The following is a 27,255-nucleotide window of genomic DNA, read 5'->3' as shown; positions in this document are numbered from 1 at the left end:
CGATGAATTAGCGAGCAGCAAACGTCTATGGCACATTCCCAGCAAATTCACACCAAGCAATGACGTCACTGATGACGAGGCGTGATTCAAACCAGTGTTGCCGGATGGAAAATTAATTATACGCCATTAAAAGGAGGTGAGAGCCGAGGCTACCTCAAGATTGCCGGAAAATGTTCAAGGTGTGGCAATGGAACAACGCTGATAAAATGTTTGAACCAAATGGGTAATTTCATCTGGCAACACTGATTCTCAACCATATAGCAGTGGTTCTAGGTAGGCACTTTTACGTATTACACTGCCCGAAGAGGTAACCGCAACCATGCGTATCGTATATGACATTACTGGTGTTTTAGTCACAACTTTTCTCATAAACTCCATTGTTTGCAGTCACTACGATTCTTCTTGCACTCAGTTCAGTTGCAGAAAAAATAGTATTAGCAGACGGTGGGAATCGAACCCATGCAATCGAAATTACTACTCCTCTGCCCTAACCATTAGGCAACGTTGGTTGTGGCGATGCATTCAGTTAAATTTCTTTGTATCAAAATCTTTCGATAAAGACGACCAGTTAATCACGTGTTGAGTCATGTCACGCATGATAGCGCTACCAACATCAGCGATGTCGTATGTCACGCATGGTTGCGGTTACCTTTTCGGGCAGTGTAATACGTAAAAGTGCCTACCGTGGTTCTAACAGTGGTCACCAGAAATTCGTAAGCTTTTCCGGTAGGCCGATCAAACGGCCACTGTCGAATATATGATGAAGATTTGGATGCGGATGGATTGTTTAATTTCCGGTCTGATTCACTTTAATATGATTAACCTCATCTTCGCAACATAATTGCAGCTTGATAACTGTTTCAGACCAAAAGATGTGATGGGAAAACGCAGTTGAGCGCTCGCATTGTCGCACTTGCTTAGCATCATAATTTTGGATCCCCAGCAACATCTCATATCCGCCAAGAACCACTGCTTTAATCAGTAGCGACATCTCGTGATTAGTTTGAATTTTATAAAAAAAAAACACTTAAATTACGAACAATCTTGAATGAAAATGCACAAGTAGAAGATAGTTACGACATAGTTATAAATATTGCAGAACAATTGTACGTCATTGCTACAACTTTTAACCAGAAACTCACCGGGAGGCTACAGCGCAGTGCACAAGGTGGCTTAGCAGCAAATAGATACCACTAATTCTACGTAATCATAATATTCCCAGTTACGTCACCAAAAATAAAGTGAGTGTTGCAGAGGGTGATTTATTCTGCTGACCAGTGATCAGATGTTTCACCTTTAAAGACCTCATCTAGTAGATATTCATATTGTTCAGCCGCTAAATTAATGTAAAATCACTCGTTTTGTAGGCCAGACATTCACGACTCGAAATTGCACAAATATTGCCACGCAAACACATTTACTGCAAGCACATGCAATCCATAGATCAGTGGTTCTTAACTTCTTAACCTTATTCCTCATTGGCACCACTTTAAAATCACCAATCAATTCTCGTACCCCCTTCTTGAATGGCTAAAAAATAATAGTCACCCACAATTCAGAGTGTTGGTTAAAACCCAGGTGAACAAGCACAGCTTTTAACCAACTAACCTCAATTATTCAGCATACATGTACCCCTTAGAAATAGGTCTCCCCCCTGGTGGTACGTTCATCCCCGGTTAAAAACCCCTGCCATAGATGGTCAGCCCATACCATGACGTACTACATAGAGGCCAAGACAACGTACAATGTATTACGTCATGCCAAAAACCATGCCACATTATTACGTGACAATATCAAAAATTAAATAAAGCTTACAAATCAAGATTATACAAAAAGCAAAACTTTATAAAAGAAACAACATCGATAATATTTCATCTGAATACCCATGACACTAGTTATGATGCGCGGATGAACACTAATAATTATGACAAAACAATATCTACAGCGAAACCACCACACCAGATACAAAATGTAAAAAAAAAACGTTTCAAAAGGAGTTTATATAAAAATAATTCCAACTGTAAAGACAAAAAAATTATTATTTACAAAAACTCAAGAAAAGATCTTAAATTCTGCAACCTATGATGATGATGATGAGAGTCACCAAGTTGGTGTTATTAATATTAAATCTAGTATGATGCTACCCCGGTAATAATAGAGCAGGAAAATGAATTTCAAGCTCTTCTTACAACTGTTAATGCTTTTTATGTTACCAATGAAGTTCTGTGCAATCATGCCAACCAGGAAAATGTTACTGAGGCATTCCCAATGGGGGGCCACATGATGATGATAGTGTAACATCTGCAGAAAGATTTTTAAGACAAATGTGCATTGGCCCAGCGGAAAACTGGCCCTTTTTGAATGGTTTTACATCATAAGGGCCAGTTTTGTCAGTTGAGGCTAATCTAGATCCAGAATAACTTTATCACCGGGGTATATTTCATACAGAAAAATGCGTTATTTTTACATTGATTCAACTGCGGCGTTGAATCAATGTAAAAATGACGGATTTTGCTGTCCAGGATATCATATTAAAAGCTCGGCAAATCACTAACGTAATTTTCACATTTCACAATGCAAAACTAACGTTAAGTTCACAGTTTTAAGCTTAAAAGAACATTGCACAGATGTTACTAAATCTTTGCCAAACGAAAAATAAATACAGACATAGCAGTGTTCCCTACAATATTATGGCGTGACATGAACAACACGTTATGATGTAATGATGACGTTAGCAGCTCGTGACGTCAAGAAGCTTACCAACAAGTTAAAAGCCGAGGCTAAAAAAAGATAAAAAAAAGAATTTAAAAATGATAAAATGCAAAGGAGTGAAAAAATTTAGAAAAACATCTTTTGAAAATCTGAGCTCAAAGAATCCTGTATAAAGTCTTCAGCGTCAACCGACGTTGAAACAAGATATCAACAAAGACAAATTTGAAGACGCAAGGTTGCTATGACGTCATAATGACAGAACGAAGATCAAATCAAGCATAATTACAGCATCAGCGATTGTTATAAGGAAGAAACGTGACCCAAAAATACTGTCAAGATTAAGTTTCACCCATAAATTGTTAACTTTCTTTCTCTGGCGTTGTGCGGTTTCATGCAGACAATTAGAGCCTCAAGTAACCCAGACAAGCAATCAACCGTTTTTTACATAGATTCAACGTCTGCAGACGTTAAATCAATGTAAAAAAAACGGTTGATTTGCTGTCTGGGAAGTTTGCGGTTGTGTGTTCTCCACGACAGACAAAAATTTGAAACCAAGCTCTCTTAATGTTGTGTGAAATAACAAGGTCAACTGCAATTGAGGGCGCTAAGGGTCTTTCATGCTAATTGAACGCTTTATGATGTAGTCACAAGATAACATCTATAGAATTGGATAAACAACATGCAAAGTGGAATATAAATAAGTAACGAAAAAATACTAGAAATTCCACAACCCACAATCTGCTGAGGCCATTCTCTCTAGAAGATAAATCAAGAAAATGATGACATTCACCAATAAACTACACAGGTTCATTCTGACCACACTTATTATACATTATATTTACTTATACATGTCAGCAAGTCAGTCTGTTTTGCATTGATTCAACGTTACCAAATTTGGAATCAATTTAAAGAAGATACAAAGTCTTGGCTATGAATTGGCAGCCTGAGGCGTCTGATAAGAAATCTACTTTGGGGAAACATCCATTCCGGTGCCAAAACAAACCTAAAGGCCCAAACATAACCCAAGCTTGGCGGTCAGGCACCCCGTTACGGCAAGATTCAAATATACAAAACAAATAACGACTTGTATAAGTTTTAGGAACAAATAGTTGAATTGGTTCTTCAATTAAGAATCCATACGTTTCGATTTATTGTAAAAAATCTTCCACCAGACAATCATCATGCAAACTAGGCGCGCTCCTCTTGCAAGCAGACATGATCACGGAGCCTACCCAGACAGCAAAATCTGTCATTTCTACAAAATCTGACATTTTTAATGAAAAAATGACACATTTTGCTGTCTGAGTAGTGGCAGGATGTAAAGGTGCGATAACAAAGGATTGTTTTGATAAAACACGATTTACAACTATTTCTATGATTAGAACACAAAATAACGCAGAATACGCACCGTCCAATAGAACATGGCAAACAGAGTTGCCAGACAGCAAATCAGTCGTTTTTTACATTGATTCAACGTCTGCAGAAGCGAAAAACGTCTAACTTGTAAAAAACGACTGATTTGCTGTCTGGGTTATTATCATTGGAACATCTCAACTTTATGTAGAAAATAAGCAATTAAAAATAACTCGCAACAATACTGGCTTTGATAGATCAATTTTTATACTATATTTTATGTATTTGTAACATATAGACAAGCATCTCAGAAAAGCATTGAACTGTCTTCGCCTTCTGGCCACAAACTTGAATAAACATACAACAATAACATTGGGAGACAAAAATGAAACGCTAAAACCACACCAAAACATATATCTGCGGGTTGAGAAATCATTCCATACAAAAACTACACCATAAAATAGTCTTATTCAAGGATCCACGTGCAGAATGACGTCAGAGAGAAAGGTCAATGACCTTGAGTAACGCTCACCAGCGATAGAGCATTGACCGGGGTGTTCTATCAGCACCTTCCTTGAGTAATGGTTTGTGAAGCTCGCGCCCTGGCATAGCGTGGATGACCGCCCAGCAGTTCTCGCAATAATACTGCAGATGAACAATTAAGTTGATTGTTCGCTCATAAGCGATGGATGCATTGCATTGATACCAAAATGAAAGTTACTAAGGCTATCAGAGTTCCGCCTGTTAAACGATCATTTGATACACTTGTTGTCGTCATAGAGAGCTACACTTGACGTTCGTTGCTTAAGCGCGCACCTCGAGAGTTGAACCAGCGTCAATTGATCTTTGTGTTTTAATGCCAGTAAAGATGAATCATATCCACTGAGCCATTGGGCGGGCAAATAAAAGGCGAAGTGAAATGTTAAGTTTTCGGTTAAAATAATCGCCAACACTCAATTGAGGAAGTCAAGAATTAAAGTCAAGAATCAAGATGATTGTATCAAGTAACTAATCTTCGTTTGAGCCTTTCGAGCCGAGGTTCGATCATATACCCACGTTGCCCTGGACTACACCGGTGGGCACTGAAAACCAGATGGGCATTGAACTCGTCTATGACACGCAGACTAATTGCTCTGTTTGATGAAAACCCACCTGCTTTAAACAATGAGTGTGTCAATTACACATGTTGGTCGACTGCACTATGGTCCTGAAACAATTTATGCTCGTTTTGCCAGCGTGATGGACCCAGGGCTGTGCAGTCGGAGAGATTTTAGTGTGCCTAGAGTCGGATATTTTTTGTCCGACTCCACAGTCCTGGTTAGAACCACTCGATTCGCAACAACGGACACTGCGCAGACTCACCTGCAAACAAGCGACGTTGGCGCAGAAGAAAGGAGCAAACTTCCCTCCACATCGCGAGCCCTGGCACTCATCACAATGCTGATCATCAAGGACATAAGGCTTCACTTCAACCTACAAAAGAGGACAATAAAATTAAGACATTAACCTCATGACGGCAAATAGCGAACGTTTCTTGCTACAAACCTCTCCTATCTCAACCTTGTTTTCCTTGAACTAATAAAATCGACTTTGATAACAAACCAACGGCAACAAATCCGCTTAGCACAATACCGTTTATAACGTGACGGTTGATCGGGTTCTCACGAGAAATTCGGTAATGCCGTTTTTTTTTCAATCGTCTTTTGATAAGCGCGAACAGCTCGCGGCGCAGGAGAGACGCCACTCACCCTCTTGTCAATGTCGCCGTGCTGCAGTTGCACGAACCGCGCGCTGATGGCCGCGATGTAGCTGTGCTGGTTGGAGAAGGCGACCCTGCCAGCCCCCTTCGGGTACTTCAGCTCTGGGTCAACATCGATTCCAGCGTAACAGACTCCCCCGTACAACCGATCCATTATCATGGCGAGCTCAACTGGAAACAATACAGCTCATTAATCTCAAGTCATAGGCTATCATGATCGAAACATTGGCCTCTGCCTGCAGGTAAAAATGTCTTTTCAGACATTATTTAAAAAAAAAAAAATAACAAAGTCAATGAGTCATGTAATTTTCATTTTGTGTGGAGCTACATGTACTTTAGAGGTTACTGTTATTTTTTTAATCTGAAAAAATTCAATTTTACTAAACATTATGAGGAAACGGCTTGGTTGAGAAGGAATGATCTTCCTGGCGTCAGCACTACCTGACTACTCACCATAGAACAGCAAGCGAAACACAATGCTCGCTGTTCTATAGTGAGTAGTCAGGTAGTGCTGACGCCAGGAAGATCCCTCTTCGAAACTGTGCATATCCTTGGCGACAGTTAGTTTAGTTGTTTTCTTTCCACAATGGCAAGAATTCAGTTGACTAGTAAAAGCAGCGGTTGAAACATATGTGACAAGAGCTAGTGGTGCGGTACTGATGAGCCCAGTGCGAAAAAAAAGAGCCCAGCCTCATGGGCGAAACACTTGTCTATCGCTGAGTTTTTGCTACACTCAACTGCCGAGAAACACAGGGAACGGTTGGTTCATCATCGTCATGTACAGCGCCCCGGAGGCGAAATTTTTTTTCCCACGAGATTTTTGTCTCATTGATTCTAGTCACTCTAAAAGTAAGATTTTCCGAAAGTGTTTGAGAGATTGGTTGATTCAGATTGCGAAATAACTATTTGCCAATGAAATTCTGCAATGATAATAAAATATAAGCTTTCCCTAACCCTACTTTTTTGAAAAGCTCTTGTGCACCGCAAAAATTAATTTAAAGAAAAAAAAAGTTTGATTACGACGGGCGTCGAACCCCCGTTCTCCCGATCAGTAGGCAGAGGATGAAACCACTGAACCAACCGTGCCAACGAGAAAATGTTGCATTCACACGGTTTTAATACAAACCTTTACCAAAATATGCAAATGGGACAGAAATCTGGTGGGAAAAAAATTTTCGCGCCCCGGAGCATAGTTTGCACTGAGCGTTATATAAATCATGTTGTTGTTGGACTTTTTCGGAGCAAATTTGTGTTTTAGCTTAAACTTTCTTTGCTTTGATTTCGATTGAAGTTTCTTGGCAATTCATTTCGTTTTGAATCATCTTTTGAAAGAAAATAGCGTTCCGTTTCAGACAAATAAAATCCGTTTCGAAAACCCCCGTTTGTTTGTACAAAGCAGTAGCCAAAGGAAATTGTATGCACTGTCCAAGTTAATGTATACAAGTAGAAGAGTTTGGTCAAGTAGGAAAGGAATGCAAAAATCCAATCTTCGTACCCGTCTTCAAGCAACCATGTTACGTTTAGCGTAATGGCTTCTACGTTATGACGTTTTTGATTTACCTGCTCGCAATGGCCGAGGTACACCCCCAACAAAGATAGTCTTTCTCGGGTCCAGAGGTTGAGACCCGTCCAGGACAAAATCGCTATCGGACAGAACCCAAGGACGGATTTGTACCTGGAACAAAATAATAACAACTTGGGTTTATTGGGGTCAAATAGAGTTAATTTGTGAAGAACAAACGAGCCCAAGACATCAACTGGTTCATTTATGTTTGATTTCTCGCAAACAGATTAATGAATATGTTGGTGATGAACAAATAAGCTCTGTAAGTTGTCCACAAGCCACACTTGAGTCTGGAACTCGCTTTCCATGCCATTCCAGAGCCAACATGTATCTGGAATGCAGGTTGCACAACAGGGGAAGCACTGAGTAGGAGTCGTGAATTAAGTACGTGTGTGCATTCAACGAAAGACTTCTTCACCTCGGTGGATCACACATCATCGTCAATTTGTCTATCATCGGCAGGTGAGACAGGGCGCCGTTGTATCCCCCTCTTATGCCTTTCGAGTTTATTATTGGTCGTCTATTGCCATGCAATTTATCTGCTGTCTCATTGATTAAGTACCAATAGGTGGTTATATGGTCTTATTGTTGCAACTATTAGACCGGCCAACAAAAAATTGTTTGAGTGCCTGGAATGTTAGACATATTTGGGGGTATACTTGGAGCGCTGATTCCAAAAGTGTTATGCTTTCGGCCCAACATTCCAGACACCAAATTTTGTGTCGACCAGTGTGTTATTGATCCGAAGGACGTTCTTTCCTTCCACTCAAGCATTGCCAACCATCAGAATGCTAAGGAAAGCCAGAAGTTCGGTCTCAGAAAATGTAACTGATAGAAAACCGATAAGATGTGCGCAGAACTTCCATTGCTTTAATGGCCAGCCTTTTGTATATGACGTAAAAATCTGATTAGACGGACCTCGTCATGTGAGTTGCAACGAATCAATTATTTATTGAAGGAATAAAACATGTAAACTACGTAACATTAACGTAATTATACATACAATACACGCAAAGTGGTATAATAGCAACGGAAAGTTTAAAAGTATTTCGCAATGCTCTCGCTTTCCTGGTGTCTCGGCCTACGCATCACTATCCCTCAAGACATTTCTTCAATTTTCATGAAACAGTTTCAAATAATTAAATACACATCAAGTGGTTTACTTGCATGCTTTTCTAGCTCATCGATGTGCAGCGCTTTAAAAGTAGAGTTTCAACTTAAAACTCGGACTATGACAACATTGAGCCTAACATACGATCGTAAAAAGCACTCCCCCAAGCAGCAAAATCCGTCATTTTTACATTGTCTGCAGCGTCTGCAGACATTGAATCAATGTAAAAATGACAGGTCTTGCTGTCTGGGATAAACACTTCACTAAATAATTTTTTATCACAAACTGTAAGTTACCGGCTTCTCACGGATGGTTGGGCTTGAGACCTTCAAATACAACTTGTCACCATCTCTTAAGCAGCAACTGATGAGAGCTTGAACAGACAGTTCCTCCTGGAACAGGAGAAAGGCGTAACCTGAACACAGGAGGACGATTATGACGACACACAGAAGACACCTTCAAAGTTGTTTTGAAGCATTCCCATTGTTCCCACGCCACTTTTGTACGTTTGCGATGCCAATTGTGTGGATTGAAAACATCCAAGCTATAACTTTGGATTGATTTTGCAGTGACATGAGAACAATGCAAACGTTCTAAAACAACTGTGAGCCAACTATAACCCAATGTTACATCATTTCAACGTTTGTTCACGTTACGATTAAAAATGTTGCGGCTGAAAGATTGTCCTTTTTAGTTGGTGTAGACGACGTTGAAATAGTGTAAGAATGGCAGTGTCTGCAAACGTTGAATTAATGTAAAAATACCAATGGTGTTTGATGAACAGGCATGCTCGTTTGATAAGTGACGGTGGCGGTTGAAAGCGAATTGTTTGTGATTCTTTGCAATGCCATCGCATCCGAAGTGGTACATCATCAGACAACCATGCGGAAGTAAGTATTGTTCTGTAGTTGACAGAAAACTACAAAAATGTATTTTTTGCTGTGTTTGGAATATGTGTGGCCTACAAACTATGAATGCGTTTAGATTTTTCTCATAATTACGAAACATAAAACTCCCGTACAGACTATTCAAATTAACTTTCATCTGTCACTCGCTCCGTACCAACTGCATTGTTTCCATGTAACAACAAGGAATGACAACCAGTCAGTTAAACATACGCTGTAGGCTCCCTCTGGTAAATTATCTTTGAAACCTAAATCAGCGCTAAGCAGTTGCTGATTAGCATTGACAGCTATTCCGATGTAATTTCACGCTAATCTGATGTAGGACAACGTTAATTTCAAAGTCATACTTGCCATTGAAGAGATAGAACATGATAAAGCTCTTGAAGAGCCTTGGGCATTAACACAAGGCTCAAGCGCACATCGGAGTCATGCACCAACAGCTTTGTGAAAGTGTGAAAATCTATATTTAAAAACTGTTCAATTATATTAAGGACAAAAGCAAAAATTTTTAATAATACGTTCTTAAAACTCACCTTTTGGGGGGAAGAATGACTTGCTTTCGGCTTTGTGGGGCCAGTCGACGACTAACGGACCAAACTGGCGGAAGCTTGCTCGAATTTCGTCTGTGGTGTCGCAAGTATACATTATAGCAACACAAATCATGTGTAGAAGGAGCAAACTGACTACCCACAATGAAACAGCGACTATTACGTTTCTCTAACCATAAATAGTTTCGGATCGGAGAAACACATAAACCGTTGTTACCAACGTAATTGTCGCATCATAAATACACAACAGGGGTTTTTATTCAAACAACGCAAGATATCTTTCGAACTGTTTGGTGGCACAACACACAAAGAAAGCATATTGTTTACTAAGCTCTCATAGAAAAGTTTCATTAATCAAAGTCACGAACCTTCAGCGATGTCGGGAGGCAACCCACCGACAAATACTTTCCGCGAATACTTCTCGATGGGACAATCCCCAAAGAAAGGTGCCACCCCGTGGATCATGTTGGAAGGCAAATGATTGGTCGAAGTCTTCTCAAACATCCCATCGCCAGCAAGATCGCCCCATTTGCCTACAGCGCAAGGTTTCAGTTACGGTACAAGAAATTGCCAAATACAGTATAAGTCTTTTTCACAACATAGACACTTCACACAAGACAATTCTTCAAAATTAGTAGGAATGCCTCTGCTGTGGATTGAAATGGGTAATATCGTGCCAAAGTTAAAACTGTGCCTGAGGCCATAATTTGTAGTCGTCGGGCTGGGTTTTCCGAGTAAGGCTCAGACTTTTTCTGTTTGGAAGGTGCACTTGTGTACCATCTAACACAGAACCAACCTTTCTCCAAATTTCTTATTCTGCGGCCCCACTTCAGACAATAATTTTATGCGGTTGTCAAAAGTGTAGAATACCTGTCATAATCTCACTTTAAATTTTCTTCGCGATCGGTGAAACCCTAAACAGTTCCAGGCCGGATGAGCAACAAAGCTACCGAGATTGAATCCTGAATCAAGTAAACTAAACAACTGAATATACTGTACTTTGAACAACCATGCAACGCAGAGAAAGTAGGCGCATACTTCGCATATCTTAAATCATCCGTGACTAAGCAGCACCGCAACTGAAGCAGTTTGACTGATCTAACAAGGAAGTAACAAGGAGAGGGTTTCTGTTTACATTCCATTAAGAAACCAACCGAAAATTTAAGTGAAGAAGTCATAGTTGTATGTAACATAAAGTTATCACCACTTGTGCATAAGCGGCGTTAAAATTTGGACACATTCGTTGTTGATAAATAGTAGTAGCATAGTCATATTGTGTGCACACAAACAGGGCCTTCACACGTTATTGATAAGCAGTGAAATGCTACAAAAGATGTCAGTGTTGAAAAAGATTCTAGACAGCAAATCAATGTAAAAAAAACATCTGATTTGCTGTCTGGGATGCCATCACGTGACATGACGTCCCAAAGGGGCATGTAGAGTGACGTCAACAAGCTAGTCGGAGATGTTGCGCAAGTTTTTTGGATTTCGCAAAGTACGCGCCAAATTAACGACTTCCTCCGTTCTTGCAATAAATCAAACGACCTGGAGCATCCTGGGAAGCTGAGGGGAAGACTCGAGAGGCACAAACAAGACGGTGCGCCGACACATGGTATTGTACGTGATAAACGTGTCTGTAGCGAAAAAGTACCAGCTCCGGCACGAAGCCAATGCACTGGGAAGAATGTGCCGAGTTGTCCTGTTGCAACGAGGCACAAATACTTTTTTGTCTCATAGAAACCAAAATTTACGTTTTATCTTTCAGGTCCAACACGACCCAGACAGCAATATCTGCAGACGTTGAATCAATATAAAAATGACGGATTTTGCTGTCTGGGGAGTTTTGTGCAGAGGCTGCTGCAACCTTTCCTTTGTAAAACTACTGGCAATGTCGTAATTTGGAAATGAAACTTCAAATGCCATTCACCAATCGTCCACTTGTGATGCGAAAAGCTTCACATTAGGCTAAAAATACATAACTCCACCAGGCAAGGTCCAGTATACCAAATCCCGGCCAATTAAACTAATGCTTGAAATGTAATATTCAACGGAAATAAATAAGTCAATGTTTGGAGTTAACCAACTTCCCTATTTTTATTCTTTCCATCCTGCTTCACACAGAAAGTACTTCTGCAACACTGATCTATGAATAAGTGCGAGGTCAGGTGACAACCACTGGACCAAAGATTTCGTCACTTTAAATTTTCAATTCCATTCCCCTCAGTTTCAATCCAACCTCAACGATCAACGTCTGCTGACGTTCAATTAACGTCAAAAGGACTAATTTTGCTGGTTAGAAATATGACGTTTTATAATTATTGAAAGAATCCATTTACCAGAGCACAGCTTAGTGGGAAAGTGTCTTATCGAACGCGTGATTCCTGGTAAACATTCTTTACATTTTGACTTCACCAGCACATCAGAACATGCATCACCATTGTCGTCAGCGGAACGTGAACGATACGTCGGTAAAACATCAAATCAGCGTCAAACATGGACGAATTTCTTATTTAAATGTAAGAACCACGAATAAACTTTTTGAAACGCATTTAATGCGAAGCAATCATTCTCCTATGAACTTACTTTTAATCGAATCTCAGCTTAGATCAGGCGGTAAAGCATTGTGGGCAGGAAGGTTAAAAAGTCAATCTTCGAATTAAGTCCCAACTGAGTGCCCTCGATCAGCGTCGAACAAAATACCTACAGTGTGGAATGGCCCGTTTCGGTGAGTCCGATTTGGTGAGTCCGATCCCTTAACGGGGGATTTTTTCAATTTTTTTTTTAAATTGTCGGGTACCGTAGCCTAATTATCATTGCCATTTTAGGGTTAGGAGTTAGGGGTTAGGGCTAGGGGTTAGAGGTTAAGAACTCACCGAATCGGACTCGTCGAATCGGACTCACCGAATCGGACTCACCGAATAGTAGCAGACCCCTATAGTGCGTCGGTCACATGATCCGACTGTGACGTCAAGGCGGTGATTAAATATGAACTTCTTGCAAACACTTCATTTATTAGAGAAATAGTAAGTGTTGCTCCACAATGGAAAAATTTGATCTTTTTACATTGAATTAACGTCAGCAGGCGTTGAATCAATGCAAAAGGAGAAATTTTACTTTCTGGGATGACCATGACTGAATGTTCATTGTTCTAACGGCCATTGTAGGTCGCTCATCATACAGGACAATGGAGTGGGCAAAATGAGCGAGGTTGGCTGCTAATGAGACATGTGGCCTATGTCGGTTAAAACATCGCTGGCATTCTGCATTCAGTCGCCTGCCAATGTGCACAATGCAAGTATTGTTCGAACAAGCCAACCAGCAAATCAGTCCTTTTCACATTGATTCGATGTGTGCAAACGTTAAATCCATGTAAAAAAGGTAAAAGTAGTCCCATACTCGATTCCAAGCATCGGGAGATGAGAAGGGTCTGCTACTATTCGGTGAGTCCGATTCGGTAAGTCTGATTCGGTGAGTTCCTAACCTCTAACCCCTAACCCTAACTCCAAACCCCTAACCCTAAAACGGCAATGATAACTAGGCTACGCTACCCGATAATTTATAAAAAAAAAATTGAAAAAATCCCCCGTTAAGGGATCGGACTCACCGAATCGGACTCACCGAATCGGACCGAATCGGACTCACCGAAACGGGCTCACCGAAACGGGCCATTCCGGGATGAGAAGATAAGGTTCTCATTGTATTAAGCCTTCGGCACTAACGAGAGTAAGATGGCCAGTTCCTTTCTCTCGGTCTCTATGCCCATCCTGTTTGGTGTATCTTGAGTGAAGGTGAAGCCGTTTTTCAATAAGTTTTTAGCTGAGAGTCAAACCAGGATCGTAAAATTAAAAAGCGAGCGCCCTATCCACTGCGCCATTTCATCTCTGAATAAATGTGAAAAGAACTGGTTTTCTGCCTGGGAAGAAACGCAGAGTGTCGGATTGACTGAATAAACTAGAAAAGTTTGAAATCATAAGCAGAAGAGCAGAAGAGCGTGACATGAAGTCAGATGTCGTGATAGCTGGCACTTGCAGACCGAGACAAATAAATCCACACAAGAGCTTACTTAGAAGTAAACATAAACTGAAGTATTACAAACTGTAGCGACATTAAAAAGCATTTAGCATTTCGATGGGGAATTATATGAAATGTTTCTGTTTAAACAGGAGAATAAGCTGCTTTCCTGGAAAGGCCAGCTCGAAGAATTTTATAGTATACTACACGTAATACGTAATACGTATACATTACTGGGTAAACAAATACTAAGACTTTCAAAGCTTTTGTCCTTTCCGCATGTTAGTGCAGCTCCTTGAATAACTTGCTGAGGTCAATTTTTCCTCCTTTCCACAATTAAACAATTTTTGTTTTATTGTGCTGTTTGGATTGTTGCAAAGCATGAACGTTGTTCGGTCAGCTTCAATGCAACTTATGGGTCTCAAAAATAAGTTGATTTGCAACATAATGACAGCAATGAAGTTCATCTCACAAAAACAGGGGAACAAGAAAATTTTGTGCCCGTGATGTCTGCATCGACTAATAGATGGTTGTGATCATGCGCCATTTCGGAGAATTTGTGAAGAGTGGTACTACTCGGCCAGGGTAAAAATAAGGCGTGTCTCTCTCAGTTTGTCTTTCAGGTCTCCAACTTGCATTCATTCTATGATCATTTCATTTCTTACTCTATCCTTCTTTTTCAACCCCACAGACCATCGTCCATCGTATTACCAATTTAAGTAATTCAAAATAAAATTAACAGAAAACAATCATTCAGAAGCAAATATTTTAGCTGATATATTGACTTTGTCAGGTTAGTCTTAAATCAATAAGACTAAAGGTCCACTTTGCAATCACAACGGCAAACCACTGGAAGTCGTAAAACCGGTAGAACAGACAACACAAACTATTAGACGGCCAGCAGAGTCGACTGTTTTGAATTGAGTGTTTTTGCACCAACCAAGTTGACTCTGGCATTGTCGTTACTTCCGGCAGCGTGGGAGCTGAAGCTGTCCTTTCTTACTCTCTCTTCAACATTGCCAGACGTTAAAACAACGTTAAAGTTGTCAGTGGAAAAACGTTCTTGAAAACCTCGCAAAAACATAAGTTTTCTTATTTTCGAGCAGACACAGCCTGCTTAGACCAGCAAAGTTAGTCCTACAACTTCCTGTGCATCTTAGACCACGTGACATTAGAAACACGTAGATGCCAATGACGCGTTCATATTGAGGTGCTATCAACATGTGGAGACCAGTGGTGCCCGGCCTGACGTCAGAAATTCATTTTTTAAAGCAAAAGCTGTAATTTTTAATCACTAAAATTCTTACAATTTAAGAGTAATTTTCTATATTTTCACTTGGAGTTACTCGTCACACGTTATAGGGGCCGCAGGATGATAATCGTTTGAAAAGGTTCTGCGGCTATAAAAAGGCTGGGAACCACAGGTTTCAACAATCAACTCTGGAAGTATGTTTTACCGAGTGTTTCGCGAATGAAAGTTACTGTAATATAAAAAAAGGTTCAGACACTAAAAACATGGAACGTTCAGTTGTACAGTAGTTTGAGGTTACCTCATTTATTCATGTTCGGTTATATATTATTATGTCTTCACGAGATATGTCTTCACATCTTCACAAGATACAGAAACCATGGGTGATTGGGAGAACATATCAATGGTCACAATGAGGCGTTCGTCGTCGCATAATAGGTACATTGTCTACTTTGACTACATGCAGGACGCATCAACTTCGCTAGATGTTTCAAGGTTTAACTTGACTTCTTCCTTCCTCCAAAAAAGCAACGCACTTATCATGTGTACGTCACTGAATAGAACCCATCATCCCCACGAATAGAATCCATCATCCTCACGAATTTCAAACCAATGGAGTGGATGGTCCGCGTGTCTTGATGATGAAACCAAAGACTGGCTGGTCTCTAGTAGCCTTCCAGTGTAGCCTGGAAAGACCGTGAATCTGGGGTGGTAAAAGAAATAAACCTTCGGTTCCAGATGCTCACACGACGAAGAAGATCATCACACCGTTGACGTAAAATCGTAATTTGATTGAAGTATGGTATCTTCGACTTCTTTGTTTGACTCATATCAAAGAATGATGCCTTAGACCAACGAGCACAGCACAAGGGGATGACTTATTTTTTCAATAAAACGCAGAAAATGACGCCGTGGCTTATTCCGTTGTTCAACCAAAAATAAGTTGTTTTTGCATATAGCTGACGTATGCTGATGTTATATTAAAGTTCGAATCAACAATTTGGCCAAGCTAGTCGTGACGCAAGTCAGTTAACACAAACGTATTATTTCTAACGACAAGATAACGGAAATGATTGAGTTAGTTATGCGGATCGGTCTCTGGTAACTCTTGCGTGATTGAAAATTCGTCATCAACCGAGTCACTTGTAAAATACTATTTCCGGTATTTGTAAAAAATATTAGTCTGCAAAAAAGCTCCAAAGTTGAGCAAAATCTATTCATTTTAGTCGTGCCACGTGCCCGATATGGCCACCACGTCAACTTCCGCCAAAACAGCGTACTTCGATCACTGTTTGACCTAATCACGCGTCAGATAAAGATGGTGTGATGACTTCCAAGTTTGGAAACAGTCTATCTGTCATGTCGCAAAACAATTAAATTGCTAAGTAAGAAAGTGTCATCGAGTAAAAATGTAAAAACTTTCCTTTAACGAATCAACTATTTAAATCAATTTGTTTACAGCTCGCATCCACCTCTATGCCCTGGGCGATGCCAGTACAAAACAATGCGGCTATTAAACCGCAGAAAATCACAGCATTGTTCAATTAATTACACGACACAATCTGCTGAACACATTATTACATTAAAAGCCACTACTGGAAAATTGTACACTTTGTACCCAAAGATAACTTCAGGCACGGAAGTAATGTAAAAAACGTTTAGTACAAGTGAGCACCGCATAGAATTAACAAACTGTGTAAGTTGTGTTATATCTTTTTGTTTGCTAATTTAATATCTATGATACGCTTCACGAGTATTTGCAAAGAAATTTTCTGGTTTTTAGTTTTACCGCCCAACATCTGCTTTGGTTTTTATGTGATGTTAAGAGGCTGACAATGATACAGAAGAATTTGTGGATCGAAATCTATTCTTTAAATGGGAATGGCAACATGACAACTCATCCAACGACGTAGTGACATGTTTTGATGCTATTTTAGTATTTTCAAATTAAACCTTTCAGATATTAGCAGAAGAATAACGCCCAAGAGGTGATCACAAATTGGTACGATGTTTAACGAATTATTTGCCAATAAACAACGAAAGCAACCAAATAAAACGTATCCAAATAAAGCACAGCAAGTATTCACCGGTTCTACATGAAAATGCAACGCAAGATTCAGGCGAAAACATTTCATTTGTCCGTTTCGACCGGGAAAATCAATGTAAACGCAATGAAAGGTCATAAGACGTACCATCGTTACATCATTGTACTATCTGATTAATTGAATCTTTATTCTCGTACTGGGAAGGCTTCTTTGAGAGCTGAATCCTGGCGAGGCTTTGAATCACTGACGCAGGCCCGGTAACCGAGGTAGACAAAGTCAAGTTTCAGATTGTTGAAATGTTGTTGGTTGGTTTTGAATCTTTATCCTCGGACTGACAAAGCCTTGATTGGTTATTCCTGGTAGTTTTGCATACTTGTAGAGGCTCTTGACACAGAGCCGGTTACCGAGATTGACAGATTGAAGTTTCAGATTGTTGAAATGTTGTTGCCGGGAAATTATTCCATCCATTAGATGCCGCTGAATGGAGAGCAGTCTTTAATGTGCGTTGCTCAAGCGCACACCCCCAGAGTCGAACCAGCGCCGCCTGTTCTTGAAGCTTTTTCGTTCACGAAGTCACGCGCTAACCAACTGAGCTATCGGGGCGGATACCATCTGTACCATTGTTACGTCATTAAAAAAACGTGAACTAAAGTGACAATAATAAAAATGAGGACTTTTGATCAGGACCACAAGCCACGCAGGTTGTGCATGACAGAGGGCACTGGGCAACATGCCGAGGTTAAGGGCTATACTTGAAAAATTCAGCTATTACACGTGGAAATATTTTCGTTTGATAGTTCCATTCATTGATATTTTCATGCTAACAAGGAAGACAAGCAAACATGTCTATTCAATCGACAAACTCCAACGTCGAGGATTTAAAGATAAAAAATTCAATATCTGCTCTGAAGAAAACAGTTGCCTCGAAATAATGACAGTTCCATAGCTTTGCACCATGCACCACTCAGCCGGCAATCAATCTTTTTTACATCGATTTAACTGCTGCTAACGTTGAATTAATGTAAAAAAAGCTGGCTGGTTAGTGCAGTCCCTGGTCCAGTAAGGCAAATAGCACCTAACCGAGAGATGATGATGAGGCTGAATTGACTGTGGGGTGGTAGATTCTTTACACACCAAGTCAGACGCAGAAGGTGCAAAGCCATTTTCATGAATCGCTTCCCAGACAGCATATCCGTCATTTTTACATTGCTTTAAAATAAAAAGACTTTTGAAAATTATTATATTTTCTCAACATCAAATCACCCACTTCATCTCTGAATCAAGTTATGAGTAATTTACTTAGGTTTTTGAAAGTCTGATGAAAATTTCATGGAGCCCACTTTGACAATCGTACAACGGATATTATTGCCTGAAATGATATTGCCTGAAAATGCTGCAGCATCCAGTGGCGTACGCAGGATTTTCTCAAGCGGGGATATTCGAATTTCACCCATTTGCGAGTAACAACCAGTAAAACGTTAAAGCAATGTAAAAATGACGGATTTTTCTGTCTGGGTCAAGACTGAAGTCAACCATTAAAGGCAATAAAGATTCAATGATGGTTCAGTGGTTCTCAAACTTTTTTTTGTCGCGACGCCTCTGGAAAAGTTTTCTGGACTTGCGACGCACCAGCAAATAAAAGTTAATGAGGAAACTTATTATTAAAGTTTTGTTTGTTGATACAACAACAAAAAGCAATGCATATTATTTAATGTGACGTGTGGGCTTGTTTGTTTTTACAAAGTTCATTAAATCTTGGGAGAATTTTTGAAATTGCCACCCGCATTTTTCTTTCAGTGTTTATTGGTGATCGAAATTTGCTTTTTATCACCGCCAAGGCAGAAAATCTTGCTTCACATAAATATGACGTGACATATGGGATAATAATTCGTAGTGCTTTCTTCACCAAAGCTGGATAATCGCCATTCATTGAAATCCAGAAATTTGCCGGATTTCCTGAATTAAACATCCTTTTCAGAGAATTGTCACAAGAAAGGTCAATGTAGGCTTCTTTTTCTTGTGCAGTAAAAGACAGTGGAGTAGGTTGGACGAAAGGTTCACGAATCCATTCGTAGTTTGATAAATTTTTCGGGAAGTAGGCCTATTTTGCAAATTTCGACTCGAGCTTAGACAAATGTTGCCCAAATATGCTTCACAAATTTGAAAGCAGCGTCATACTTTTCTTTTCAAGCAAATTGGACAAGAAAGTGAAGTATCGAGAGCTTCCAGACAGGTTTGCTATATCTTCCTTCCACAATAGCAGCTTTTTAACGAATGCTGCAATTTTATCTGAAATGTCATTTTTATTCGGCCCTTGCATAGAAATGTTCAGTTTAGCGAAGATATCACACAAGTAAAGTAAGCCAATTTCAATAAGAAATTGTTCTGAGCTAAACAATCTGCAAGGGATTATTTTCTTGCTGCAAACAAAGCCTGAAGTTCATCCACCAATTCGTAGAAGCGTTCAAAGAATTTTCTAAGCGAAAGCCACTTGGATGAAAATTAAAAGAGCAAACTCCGATGCGCTGCATTCATTTCTCCACAAAGTTTTTTAAAACTCTTGACTTCAGTGGGCGTGTTTTAATGAAGTTAACAACTTTGATGACAACTGAAACTGCTAATCAAAGGATTGACCTCATCTTTATAAGATAAACTGAATTCAGCTACGAAACGAAACTCTTCTGCGACGCCCTTGGAAAATTGAAACGACGCACCAGGGCGTCGCGACGCACAGTTTGAGAACTACTGGACTATAATCTATGGTATTTTCAAAAACTTCACTTTAAAACCGTATTGTTCAAATGTGCCATCTAAATCCACAGGCGATCGGTTCAATCCACAAGGCTGGCACTTGGTAGTTTTTAATTTGTAATTTTAAAGCAAAACAGACTCCGGTGGAATTTATACGTTATCATACGTTGATTGGGCGTTCAACTCATGGGCGAAAGGGAATAAATCTTAAAAATTCGCTTTGATCGAATTAGCGTTCGCGTTTGAAGGAACAGCGTTACAGTCACGAAACGGTTTTGCTTTCTCAGTTTATCACTTTGAATGTTTCACACACCAAACCGGATATCAACAGATATTAATTTTATAACATTCATAAAACATTCTACTGGGTGCAGTCAGCGTACAAATTTCACCAACGAAAGCGTTGGAGCCGTGTTCTACAATCTCCTGATAAGCTACCTACTAAGCAAAAACTGTTGTTTATACATTGATTCAACGTTTACGGACGTTCAGTCAGTGACAACAGAATTTGCTGGTAGGCACCAACAGACAAATGATCCCAAAGGCGCACACCGCAAGACTTACATGATCAAACGCACGGCTTATTACATTGGTATGGAAACAGGTAGAAACATCATATATTATACAGTACTGGACAATTTATGATGGATTTTTTTTTTGGACAATTTTACAGCAAATCGCAATTTTTTTTGTTTTTCCAAATACTGAGAGCTCAGAAATAATTGTAATGGTGGCCCAAAGCAAAGAAGCTGTCATTCTACACAATCGGTATTCAACAGAGCCACATTGTGATGTCATAATGGACGTCACAAAGGCTCAACTGAATTGCTGCCATTGCAGTAGACTTGCGCCATTATGACGTCACAATCCGGCATTACTACGTAATGTTGAATACCGATGTTGGAGAATTGCAGCTTCTTTGCTTTGAACCACCAGTACATTTATTGTAGTGCTCTCAGTTATCAAACAAAAATCTGAAATTTGCTGTAAAATGGTCCAAAAAAATAAAATCCATCATAAATTGTCCAGTACTGTAGTGTACTATGTGAGACTTTCCTTCACTGCAAAGGTGGCTTGTGTTCTTTCCACAAAGCCAAGATAATCGTAGCCCAAAAACAGAGCGATGCATAACAATGTGGCCAGAACGGCGGGGGCTGATGAAGCCCTGTCGTCGTCTGCCTTTAGGTGATCAAGGCTGACTGCTAACGCACTAAAGATGCCGAACCAGACTGCAGGTAATCTCCGAAAAATCAAAACTGATTAATCTTTTTAAACCAGTGCCCAAACGTCAAATCTGCCGTTTTTAACATTGATTCAACAACTTCAGTCGTTCAATCAATGTAAAAAAACGGCTGATTCGCTGTCTGCGTAGTTTCTGTTTTTGGTTCATCCAGCCAAGGTACTGTTGAACAAACTGAGCCTCATGCAATATTTGTAAAGAATGAGGTTGATTTAAAACCAAGACGATCAGACAAAAGATTAGTCAACGACGAACTTTCGTCAATGAAGCAACCCAACAATCTACAGTCGGCCAAGTTAAAGCTTCAGCAACTCACCGTTAGGGCGGGAGAGACTGTGAGCAGCAGCTAAGGGGTGATCGCTTGACTTTATAATGTCATAAAGCTGGGACTCCAGACTTGCAAATCCCATGCTATCTTTATTTTCCTGCAAAAATAACAAAAAACTTCAACACACATGAAATCTTATTTAGCTGATCGCAGCAAATTATCGTGGATAAAGTGAAATTACAGCAACAAAAAAACAATGCAATTCCTTTAACTTTCAAACAACCTGTTCAATGGTCATGTGTAATGACGAATGGAAGTCTTCTTCCATTCGTCAATTCTTCTTCCTTCCAAGTCTTCTTCCTTCTAAGAACACCATTCGTCATAGCATATGGCTAGGGATCTGTGTTCGGAAAGCTCGAGGCAAACCGCTACTACCACAGCGAACTCGCAGCATCAGGGTAAAACAGGCCGTTTGTATCTACATTTGTGAAGTATACCATATAACTTGCACCTTACTCATCAAAGTAATACACACAGCCATTGACGTTTGACAATATCACACATCATGTCAACCTAACCAAATCGATAGCTCCAGAGAAGCAGTGCTACAAAGATCCGGTACCCATTTATGGGGTGCTAGAGCGAGAAAATTTTGAACCCATCTCCTGTCGCCCACTTACCGAGCGTTGAAACCCTTTAAAAAGCATAAAATATGAGATGTTGCCCTGTTAGCGTGGTACTGAAATTCCTTGAGTCACGTGACCTGGCATAAGCAACAATCCTGTCACGCATGAGGGTAAAGGTCAATGCCCCTGAATTGTGCAACACACCGCAATAGTCATTAGTCAGCATTTGTGCAGAACATCGTGGTTGGTCAGTGGTCACATAATCAGCAGCAATATGACATCAGGTCGACTAAGCCCTTGCAACATCAACCAGGCGTCCATTGAAAAACAAAACACCTTGCTTGCTGTTAAAACAACGACATTATCATCAGCCGGTCATGCCGCTGGCATACCATCCACTACAGCCACTTTAATACAAATACCAGGAATGAACAACTGACAAAACCAGCCTAACCACTTATCAACATGCCAGTCACGATGGTAAATTAACAGAAGCGCAGATGAAAAAAAAACTGCGACTGCCGACTGGCGAGCCGCCAGAACATGAACACCACTTCAGAAGGCACACGTTAGCACGCGAAAACACCATAACATGACAAGGAAAGACTGCCATCACTTGATAACTGTTCGTCACGTCATAAAGACCACGAGACAAAACGCTGGTGTTGCGACTAACAATAATAATAATCATGTTTCATTTTGTGCACATTGGGACAACATTCAGTGGACTGCCGCCACAGATGCGATACAGCAGACGACAGGTAGCAACGAAGGGACATATTAGTCTTCGAGTCAGCTGCTCCCCTCATTTTGGCATGACATTAGGTGTCTTTGCCGAGACAGCTGCGTGCTCTGCAGCGGTATCGAACTCACGTCCTTTCGAACGTAGCGCAGACGTTCTCACCACTTGGCAACGAAACATAACATAATCAATGAATCATCCAACTTTCTGAATCTGTGTTTGGAAACCTGGGACTTTCAAGGATAAGCTTAGTTAAAAGAAAACTAAACTTTGGTTCACCAAGGATGTCAATCGGGAAGTTGTTAACTCGGAAGGCCTTTGTCCGTTTTACTGGGAAGTGTGAAATCATAAAGCAATTGCACGTCAGCTATTCCAGCTGTGATTGTACAGCAAACAGTAACTTGCAAAAAAGTAGAAAAATTGCCTCCGAAAGAGTATCATACCGATATGAAAGTATTGGGGATTTTATAGGGATTCCATTTTTTGGAGAAAAAGGCTCCACTGGGTTTAATGTTTGAGGGTTTCGCTGCATGTCAGTGTGCTAAGTTAAAAAACAAAATCCATTATTTTTACACTGATTCAACGTCTGCAGACGTTGCATCAATGTAAAAATGACGGATTTTGCTGGGAAGTCAGTCGAATAATATCACTCACGCGCCCTACTGAACACGCCCAATCCTCGCCCATACAAAGAGGTTGCAGATAACACCAATAAATTATCGTAATGTTGTCACAATTCAAAGAAATAGCCAGTACGCTTATGGAGTTTAATCAAATTACTCGCACTGGTAACACATAACAGATGGAGACCTGTCTTATGGCAGACACGGTTTATTTGTTTATAAACCTTCTATCAGCAAAGTGCGCTCCACAAAAAAATCAATACCACGTCATGGCTTGTTTCAACCATGCCGCTGGAATACCAAACAACGTAAGTTCTTCCAGTCAATGTGCAATTTTGAGCAGGGAAATTCCTTGTTATTCAATAAACATACATGCCAACAAAGGCAACGAAATTAATACCTTATTTAGTACGTACTACATCCAACTGCACATTCAATAACCTTTACAGTACAATAACTACAGAAAGGATAATTTTTTAGAAATGTGTGGGTTATGTATGCAGCAAAAAAATTTACAGCATAGCAAACGTGGTCCCTTTTGATTAGCATACCACCCAGCATTTGCAGCCCTTGAGAATGATATCGCAAATATGATATTGAGTTATTTCTTCCACTCAACTGGAACAGCAAACAGCCATTTAAGACTCAGTACGTTAATTGATGTTACATAACAGAGGACTTTTTCGTAAACAATGTCACATTATTGCTTTCAAACTCGTGTGAACATCAAATAAATTTTAACCAAAACTTACAATGCATGTGAGCAATCATATTATTGCAACTGCTGAATATTTCATCAGGTAGGTCTCCGTCACAGTGGATACCAAGTTTCTTTTCACAAATCAATACAATTGCGCAACAGAACCAGTAAAATGTTAGCTGGATGCCATCATAATGCAAGCACTTACAAAAGATGCAAATCCACTTGAAGTTGAGGTATCCGACCTTTGGAAAAATGGGTTATCATTTAATGAAGTCGGGAAAGCTTGTCCATTCATGTAAGAAGAGTGCTTTGCAGGGGTTGAGATGCTGCGATTCAGCAATGGTGGGTGGGTCATTTGTGAAGATAGAGATTGTTTGCGGAAAGCACTTGGATCATGCAAAGAACGATTTGATCTGAGATAAAAATCAGTTCAAATAAAATGAAAAATGCCATGGATTCTTAAATTTCAGAGATCTGTCAATACAAGAGTTATATATATTGCATGTGCATTTTACTACTCAATATGAAAAAATGGTTTTCAAAACGTATGTTGAAACATAAATTTGGTTTTTGCACTTCAGCTTCGTTAGGCTATTGTATTTGATTGTTTTTAACTTCTAAAATTGAAGATTTAGCCTATTAACTGATTCCAATTTTGTATTCCATCAAAACCATTTACCAAATTGACAACATAGAATTAAAGATCTTTTCGGTTAAAAACCGCCAATTAAACATACAACAGTATGGAACTTTGGAGTGATCACATTCTAAAAAAATTATTTGAAAACCTGCTGCACTAATTGAACTTGGACCTTTAAGGTAGAATAAGATCAAAACAGTTGTCAAAAATTTAAGCTTGGGAAAAGTCTTGATGGCTAGTGTGGAGGCTACATCGGTATGGTTAGCAAAACACAATGCTCGCTGTTCTATAGTGAGTAGTCAGGTAGTGCTGACACAAGGAAGATCGCTCCTTCTCAAGCAAACTTTCAAAAGTATTGTGTTTAAAACAAAAAAGTGTCTTATATTTGTCAAACCATTAACAGCATGTGTTTATGTAGTATCAACATCGTATCCATCAAAATTTATAAGGACTACAAAGAATAGACTACCAGTATACAGTTAATTCACAAACAAAAATTGAGTACTGTACAGTACCGAGTTAAAAGCATTCAGCACCGGTAAACAGAAATATTGAAGGTTTAAAATTGAAATAAAATCTCTGATTCTTTCAAACAATTAAATATTATTAAATCGACCAAGAACTATGATACATGAGAAGCATCAGAAGTAACATTGGATTATGTACCAAGGTTTCGTAGCCATATGAGGGATAGGGTGCTACAATACACCAACACAGAATGCTGGCGGCTGGAGTTTCTCTCATGCTTGGAAGAGAATCAGCTCGACACTGATCAAAAGCATTGGACTCGGTCTTAGCAAGCCATTTAACAACATGCTTGAAGGCGGACACAAAGATTGGCTAACATGACTTCCTTTCTACTTAATCTAAATATCTTCTTTTTCACTTGACTAGAGTTAGCAAAATTTGTAAAGTGGTGAGCCTGTCAAAACAGGTGAGACAAACAACAGAGTAAGACAATGGTGATCATTGTTAGTCTTGACAGCAAATGGTTGTAAGTATAGGCTATACAGTATGCACAAGACATAAAATGGCATTACAAATAAAAAAAAAAACATAGGCTATGCTGCTCTCAACAAGTAAAAAAAGTAATATTGACCAGTTGATCACAACATAGACACAACAAACTTACTGATAAAAAAACTAATTGTAATTTCATACTGTGAACGTTACCCGGAGCTTAATTGCAAAGAATTGAAAAGTGAGGCAGATTTTCCACTGCCAGAAGGCCAAGCATTAGGGTGAGGAACCTGTCCATTTCCCCAAGAAGGGTTTCTTGAGTTAGAAAACAAACCATCCATCTTCATTTGGTTCATGTTGCTTAAACCACCAACATAACCTAAACCATAAATATAATAATCAGGTTTCATTGTGCTCATTGCGACTACAAAACATTGCGATCACAGATGCGATACAGCAAACAGCAGGAAGCAGCAATGTAATGTACCGTAAATAATTTGTAAAAAATTTATGAAAATAAATTTAAGCAATACCAATTTGCAAAAGCATCTGCTTTCACAAACTAACCTGGTTGCTGTGATAAAGATCGATTGGCCAAACTTGGCCGAGTCACAACTACTGACTGTGATCGTCGATGAAGCATCTGCTGCTGACGAACAGATTGTAAATGGGTTGGTGCGTTCTGTTGTTGCTGGGCCTGCTTTTCAAAGAATGGGGGATTGTGCAACCCAGGTGGGGGGTTGGAGGGAATTCTATCATGTTTGTCAGTCGAAGGACTGGGCCATCCATTGAGTTGTTGCTGTTGTAAAGCTTGAGATATGATGTCATCAATATCAGGGGTTGTCAAAGAGTCTTGTGTTGGTGCAGGTGGGGTGGGGCAAGACCAGATGGCTGCAAGACTTTGTGAGATTGCAACACTGTTATTCTCAGAAAGCTGAGTTGAAATGTTGCTTGATCCACCCTGATCTGAGACAAAGCTGTTATTACAAGTGCTCAAACCAAATGAATTAATGGATGGATTTGTAACATCTTCAACTTGGAAACCTAGAACATGATCACCTGGGACAGGTGTAGATGTTTTAAAACTTGCCCCAGAAGCAGAGGTCTTAGAACAACCCCCAAAAGCCAGTCCATCATCCAATTTACACTTATCAAGGTTTGGAATTAAATTTTGCAACATGTTTCCATCTTCCAACTTGGAATCTTCTACGACTCCACTGTCAGCTGGACTTGGTGGTGTTTGTGAATCAGCTGACTTTTCTGGTGAGGATTGAGAAACATTATGATAATCTGGATAATATCCATTTGAGACTGGACTTGTGCTTTCTGAAGTGGTTTCTCTTTTCAATGTGTCATTTTGCAAGGCTTGTTTCTGTATGAATAACTCTTGGTTCTGTATTTGCAGTGATGCTTGGCTTACACCACTTGCGCTAAACATTGATCTA

The 27,255-nt window shown here is 39.8% G+C and overlaps 1 protein-coding gene across 1 annotated transcript; it reads right to left on the bottom strand.

Annotated features, from left to right (window-relative positions):
• Positions 1–42: 42 nt before the first annotated feature.
• LOC145781609 (cytoplasmic polyadenylation element-binding protein 3-like) lies at positions 43–27,255 on the bottom strand. The gene is made up of 11 exons (XM_082593280.1): positions 26,378–27,255; positions 26,024–26,189; positions 24,416–24,623; positions 21,565–21,673; positions 10,321–10,485; positions 9,938–10,027; positions 8,796–8,914; positions 7,385–7,499; positions 5,814–5,995; positions 5,428–5,538; positions 43–4,710 (listed from the first exon to the last, which is right to left on the bottom strand). The coding sequence occupies exons 1-11, from the start codon at positions 27,246–27,248 to the stop codon at positions 4,594–4,596; spliced, it is 2,253 nt and encodes a 750-aa protein (XP_082449406.1). The 5' UTR covers positions 27,249–27,255; the 3' UTR covers positions 43–4,593.

This window comes from Aplidium turbinatum, chromosome 13 (assembly GCF_918807975.1).
Source record: "Aplidium turbinatum chromosome 13, kaAplTurb1.1, whole genome shotgun sequence".
Taxonomy (NCBI): domain Eukaryota; kingdom Metazoa; phylum Chordata; class Ascidiacea; order Aplousobranchia; family Polyclinidae; genus Aplidium; species Aplidium turbinatum.
This window is presented reverse-complemented; position numbering and strand designations above follow the sequence as displayed.

Coding starts and splice junctions, on each gene's coding strand:
- LOC145781609 (XM_082593280.1), bottom strand. CDS start 27,248: ATGTTTAGCGCAAGTGGTGTAAGCCAAGCATCACTGCAAATACAGAAC. Junction 21,674..24,415: donor CAAGTGGATTTGCATCTTTT/GTAAGTGCTTGC, acceptor TTATTTTTGCAG/GAAAATAAAGATAGCATGGG. Junction 8,915..9,937: donor GTCATTCTTCCCCCCAAAAG/GTGAGTTTTAAG, acceptor TCCTGTGTTCAG/GTTACGCCTTTCTCCTGTTC.